This window comes from Plectropomus leopardus, chromosome 7 (genome assembly GCF_008729295.1).
Source record: "Plectropomus leopardus isolate mb chromosome 7, YSFRI_Pleo_2.0, whole genome shotgun sequence".
Taxonomy (NCBI): domain Eukaryota; kingdom Metazoa; phylum Chordata; class Actinopteri; order Perciformes; family Serranidae; genus Plectropomus; species Plectropomus leopardus.
In genome coordinates, this window is record NC_056469.1 from 6,503,609 (window position 1) to 6,509,703 (window position 6,095).

Consider the following 6,095-nt stretch of genomic DNA (forward strand, 5'->3'; position numbering starts at 1 on the left):
ACACTCTTTTGAGATATTGAAATATTTATTCAATAACAATAAAACAGTTTCTGTATTTTCTTTGTACTTAATTTAAAGTAGTAAAAACATGTTTTTGTCATTTCACACATACAGCATGTAACAAAATCCAACAACAAAACCAAAAACTCATCAAATATTTCAGAGGAACAATAACTGTGAAAGTAACAATGAGCATATCAGCATCATGTATCAAACATATGAGCAGACAAAATAACAGCTTCATTCAAAGTCCTCTTATTCAGTATTCTATGTACAGCATGAATACAAGAAATCTAACTGACCTCTAACAATAAATACTACAAAGTAGTCTACTGTTTATGACCATAGGCCATACAGTTGAACATAAGTCAACACCTTTATCATGACATGATAAGGATTTCTGTCAGACTCAGAGTATGTTAATACTCTTCACTTATGCAGTCACACGGTATACAATTCACAGGCAGATTCCCGGGAGAGGATATCAGACTACTGCACATCAACCACAGAGAGATTACATCCCCACACAGAGATTAATCATAAAAAAGGTCATGTATGAAATTATTGCGGTAAAATTTCCATCCGCTCCCAGTTCTACGTCCTCACCTCTGACAGAGGAGCTAAAGACCCGACATTGCAAAACAGGAAGCATATTCAGTGAGGATATGCATCATATTCTAGGATACACAGTTTGTTTATGCGTGTTGAAACTCTTTCAACACTTAAAGAACTGTCATGAGCAATTTAGTTATGTTTTGAAGTCAGTGCTCTCAAAAATGACAGGGCCGAGAGTGATGTCAGTCAAAATGTATAAATAGCTGAAACAATCCTTCGTTAATGCATTAGTTGATCGAGCAGTAATTGGTAATAATTTAAATGATTTTTTAAAGCAAAAAACTCAAATATTCTCTGCTTCCATCTTCTTAAATAGAAACATTTGTGGTGTTCTGTATTATGTATATTTTTAACATATATGATATTAGACCTAATATCATTGAATATATGAATATTTTCTGGTGTTTTGAAGAACAAACTAAGAATTATTTGTCTAGAAAGTAAACAACAGATTATCACCAAATAATATAATTGTTCGATGTGGCCCGAAAAGATGGGAAAGGAGACGAAAGTCATCTGAGGTTTGAACATTTTTGATCATAATTCATTGCGATCCTGCCGGAGATGACTGCGTCGTTAGAGTGTGTAGTGTGTGTGTGTGTGTGTGTACGCTGTGTGAGGCCAAAGCTTCACACCTCTGGCTCTTCTGTCTGGTCGAAAAGGGTCTGATCAGCGTGCATGTAGTTGTTGTCGCCGATGATGACACAGTTGAGATGGGATTGACTGATGCTGATGCTCGGAGGCTCGGCTGATGGAGGAAGAGGAGGAGGAAGAGCAGAGGCCTGTCCTGCCCCCTGCTGTGTGTGGCTGCAGCTGCACCTCGTCTGATCTGTAACACATGAACAAGAAAATTACTCTTTTACTTCTCACGAGTATAGTTTTAATGCTGTGATATGTGAATACAACTACTTCAAAAATATATAATATATCTTAGTATTAATTGCATCTCAAAGTGTTCTAAATCCTAAAAAATAGCTATAAAATAGGTTTAGCGGTTACCCACCGTGCTTCCGGAGCTCAGATTCCTGCATCAGGGGCTGACTTTCAGTCACGGCAGATGGGTAGGTGTCATTGCCGATGACGCAGTCGATCAGAGTTGAGTTGCTAATGTTCACAATCAAAATGGTTGACGGCGGATTCAGGAGCGCCACTGTTAATGAGTGGGCGAGGGAGAGAAAGGGAAAAAATGAAGACAGTATGAGAAGAGGAAGTTGGTGTTCCACAGTGATGTAAAAGCAGAAATGCGTCACTATCACAAAGGTCCTTCTAGTTCCTGAAAACAGGGAAAAAAGTTGTTTTGCTGACTTATAATAAAAGCTGCAGCAAATAAACTACTGGGAGTTATTCTAAAAAAATTAGCTGCTAACAAATCCATGAACACTGATTTGTGTGGTGGAAGGTAGTCATCAAAATTCATGCCAGAAATGTCAACAGAAAACGAGTTTGTGTTAAACTGCTGGAATAAATATGGTAAAAGCACCTGAATGATATATATGTGCTAAAATGAGAATAAGAAATAAGACATTTCCCTAGAAAAAGAAGCCCAACAAAGGATTTAACAAAGAGATTTGAGGAATAAATAAAGACCCAGAATATTATATGGTAAAAACTGAAAACAAACATAAAAAGTAGAACTCACCTTGTGTAGATGTATCATCTGTAGGCTGATGATTTTGAGCTGTAAAGACAATAAGCAAGGTTAAGTTGTATTTGTATGTCTGACTGTCTTTTCACAGAGGAAAGGAGAATTCAAAGTAAGATCTATTCTTACTTCAGCCTATTCTCTTAGACAAAACTGAGCTCAATTTAAAATCAATGAGATTTTGACTGTTTTCTCATACTACATCTTAAATTCAGTGTCTGAGAAATAGACTTCCGCTTTTTTCAGCCCGTTCCTCATTCAAGATTCTCAAATGCTCTTTTTTTTCTCTCTCACTGCATTTCTTAATTTGTTTGAAATAATCTGCTCTTGAGACAAATTAGCCTGCACAATTTCAGGATTAAATCAAATTCACATCTCAACTCTGTGTATTTAATCTATTTTCAGACTTGTATCACCTCTATAAAGTTTGTCAGCACTTAAAAACTTGCTGATATACTCTTCAGATAAGAAGCTGATTTTTTTCTCTTGGACAAAGACAAGACTATTGTGAGCAGCAGCATTTATCTCTGGGTTGCCATGAGAGTGCGGCACAGGGAAAGTGAGAGGTCATGCATGTTTTTGAGAATACAATCATTGCATCTAAAGATACAGTCAATGTGATACAGCAGCATATGAAATAAGGACAATAATTTTGGTTGTCATTATAAGATTATAGTGATGGTGATAGTGAGATAATGAATTTTACCTCGCGAGCATTTGATCTTCTCACACAGCGGAGTGTCTGAGGGCCAGCAGAACAGCTGACAGGCTCTCCTGCAGCTCTTCTGGACCACCATCTGCATCATCTGCACTATTTTCTGCACACTGAAGGCTTTCAGAGTCATCACCTGAAGGAGAGGAGCAGCAGACAGAAATCCCCTTAAACTTCAAAATCTCACACAATGAAATCACGTCATTCCAGGAAACCTGGCTGGTTTTTGAGTAGGCTTTTTGCACAAACAAGCAATAACATGTCACTCCGCCATACCACCTGTGCTCAGACCTATTTTTCTAGGTCACGTGCACTTTTTCTTGCCTTCTCGATCCCACTGTCTGGGCAAGTAGCTGAGACTAGGGACTTTTTTTCTGTCACTGCAGCTAACAAGACACGGAAATGGTTGTTTGATGGAGTTTTATGAAAAGTGTTTAATATAACTAAGCTAAAAAACAACAACAAAAACCCCAAAACAACGAATAGGTTTGTTTTAGTTTGTTTTTTAAATCTCGGAATGAACCATAGTGTAAGTGTACGTGTCGGCTCATAAATAAAAGCAGGATGACAGATGAGTGTATGCGGATAGGAAGACACACATGTGTGAGCTGACAGAAGTGTCCATAACATGACGTCATATGAACTGCTTAATTTTGCTATATTCTGTCAAACAGTTAACAGCGCTGTACACACATTTGACGCAAATTTCAATAACGTGTTACACTTCAACTAACTGCAAACTAATATACCGTGTGTGAAAGCAGCCACAGGGAACAAGCATGGCTGTATTACAGGGAACAACACTGAAGTCAACATCGAGGGTTTGGTTCGTGCATGGTCTCGTGTCGTCACTGCTGTCTTTATCGCGCGCTCACCATCTCGCTCGCGCATCATCAAGTAACCAAATCTCATATTATCCCACAGTGTCACCGTACTGCGACACTCACACAATAAATACACACACACTCTTAAGTCTTTGGCTACTTTGTTGTATTTGGAAAACTCTAAGCTCGACCGAGAAAAAGAAAGTCTCCGACCGAAGTTACGGAAGTTAAGCTATCGTAAATACCGGCGACTAACATTTTGATAATTAACAGTTCAAAATATAACTCTTTCCCACCGCAAATACCATTGTACTACACTTATGTATCCCAGTAATAAAGGGAGGAAAACACTTTGGTTTCAGTGTTGGAAAAAACCCTCACCTGATTTGACGGTGTGCTCTCTTTTGTGAAGCTGCTGTTATCCAAAGGCCACAGGTGTAAAGGGTCAGCTTCGTCCATCATTCGTGTTGTAGTTTATTAAGTTCAGAGTGACAAACAGCTTACTGATATAAGCGGCAGAAATTTTCGGAAAAGCCCCTATCGGAACGGCGCATGCGCACATTGACTTGGGCTTTCCGTGGTCTTGTTTCTCTTTTGCAGTAGTTGCAAGTACTTACAGCAGTACTTACAGCGCGCGTGGGCCAAAAACTGTACGTTTCCCCAAATCCCATGATATTTGCACGACATCTGCGTAATTTTGAAAACAAATATGGAACGTTATAGGTGTAAAGTCTGCACGAGGCTGGCGGTTTTGCATGCAAATGTTGCAGCCAACACTTAGTATCTCTGTCGCTGCTGTTTCTCTTTGATGGTACCTTCACTGCGCCTTGTATACTCTTTTTTCTACGTTAAAGAGCGTTAAAATACAACACATAACCTTACAATTGATAAACCAAATGGATATAAGCTCAATTAGCTCACGCTGTTTATCCTGAGACGTGCAAGGACTTGCTTTTCATGGAAGCATCAGTATGTAGAGGAGGAGATGATGCAACAGGAATTTGCAAGCTGAGTTTGTAGCAGCACAGACAAGCTGCAGATGTAATGTGCAGTCAAGTTGTCCATAAAGTCTACTTTAAAATAAGGAAATCTTTGAAATGCCAATGCTATTATGGAAATGATGACAACATCAAGAAACTTTTGGTATATGATGAGAAAACAGGACTTAGTCACATTCTTCCAGTAATTGGTTCCAGTCAGACCTGTGTTTTCTCTTTTGAATGAAATCCTTGCAATGCAAATCATTCTTTCAACGCAGATCATGGCAACCTTAATCGCGCTTTATGGCACCACCTTATCTACGTCAATGGACATGAGATATTGTCTGAAAGGGTTAAAACATCAGAAAAAGTTGTAGTACAAAAAAAAACTTTATTGTGTGCATATTTAGCCTTGTAGCATTCATCAGGGTGATCTTAAAAAGACACTCAAAGCAAATTTGAACAAGTATGAGGCAATATTTAGTAAGACTGACATATCTGCATCCACATAAGCTTAATATCAACCAATGAGGCATTCACACGCATGAGTGAGCCAATCATATTCCTGAGCTGGTAGACAGGCAAGGGGTTTTCCCATAATAGATGTATGTGAAACCAACAGGAGTGCATCATCAAGGAGGTATCCTAACTGGCATGAAATTTGTCCTTTTCCAGAATGTTCCTTTTCAGGGAGAAATATTAAAAAAACAGAAACAATTTACAGGATGCCTTGTGTTGGCAGTGTTAAAAATAAAAGATGAGATAAAAAAAAGAAAGAACGAGAAATAAAAAACAATACAAAGGCATATGAATAAGAGATTAGAATATCTTTAAAAACTTATTTCAAAATCATCACACCATTCAAGACTCCTGGTAATAAACTTTTGACATATAAAAAAAGCTTAGCAATTTTCTTAGAAACCTAGAATTACAAACTCTTTGGCAAACTTTATTATGGTGATAGAATAATAAATGAATTAAATGTAATATTTCATTTCATTTAAATATAAAGAAAAATGGGGCGCGCAGTAGCTCACCTGGTGGAGCGGGCACCCAACGTACAAAAGGCTGTGTCCTTGCTGCCCCTGCTCTCTCCCCCCTGCAATATTTATATTTAATATTTGCTCTATCTAAAAAAGGGAAAATCCTGATAAAAATATTCTTAAAAAATAAAACCATACAAAAATATAATGAGTTACAATGCTCTTCTCCAATGCCAGGAATTATTCCTAATTCTCACCGAGCCTCCACAGGCCTGCAAAGTTTAAAAACTACAAAAACTCAGATGGAGTAGGATTCATTAATGTATCAAAACTATTATA

The 6,095-nt window shown here is 37.9% G+C and overlaps 1 protein-coding gene across 1 annotated transcript; it reads right to left on the reverse strand.

Annotated features, from left to right (window-relative positions):
- Positions 1–89: 89 nt before the first annotated feature.
- On the reverse strand, positions 90–4,321 carry si:dkey-29h14.10. The gene is made up of 5 exons (XM_042490457.1): positions 4,175–4,321; positions 2,964–3,105; positions 2,255–2,293; positions 1,619–1,765; positions 90–1,444 (listed from the first exon to the last, which is right to left on the reverse strand). The coding sequence occupies exons 1-5, from the start codon at positions 4,253–4,255 to the stop codon at positions 1,245–1,247; spliced, it is 609 nt and encodes a 202-aa protein (XP_042346391.1). The 5' UTR covers positions 4,256–4,321; the 3' UTR covers positions 90–1,244.
- Between the last annotated feature and the right edge of the window lie 1,774 nt (positions 4,322–6,095).

Bases quoted from the DNA above. Each gene is read 5' to 3' on its own strand.
- si:dkey-29h14.10 (XM_042490457.1), bottom strand. From the start codon at position 4,255: ATGATGGACGAAGCTGACCCTTTACACCTGTGGCCTTTGGATAACAGC. The intron at 1,766-2,254 runs GTGAGTTCTACT...ACTCATTAACAG, and splicing joins AGATGATACATCTACACAAG to TGGCGCTCCTGAATCCGCCG. The intron at 1,445-1,618 runs GTGGGTAACCGC...CATGTGTTACAG, and splicing joins ATCTGAGCTCCGGAAGCACG to ATCAGACGAGGTGCAGCTGC.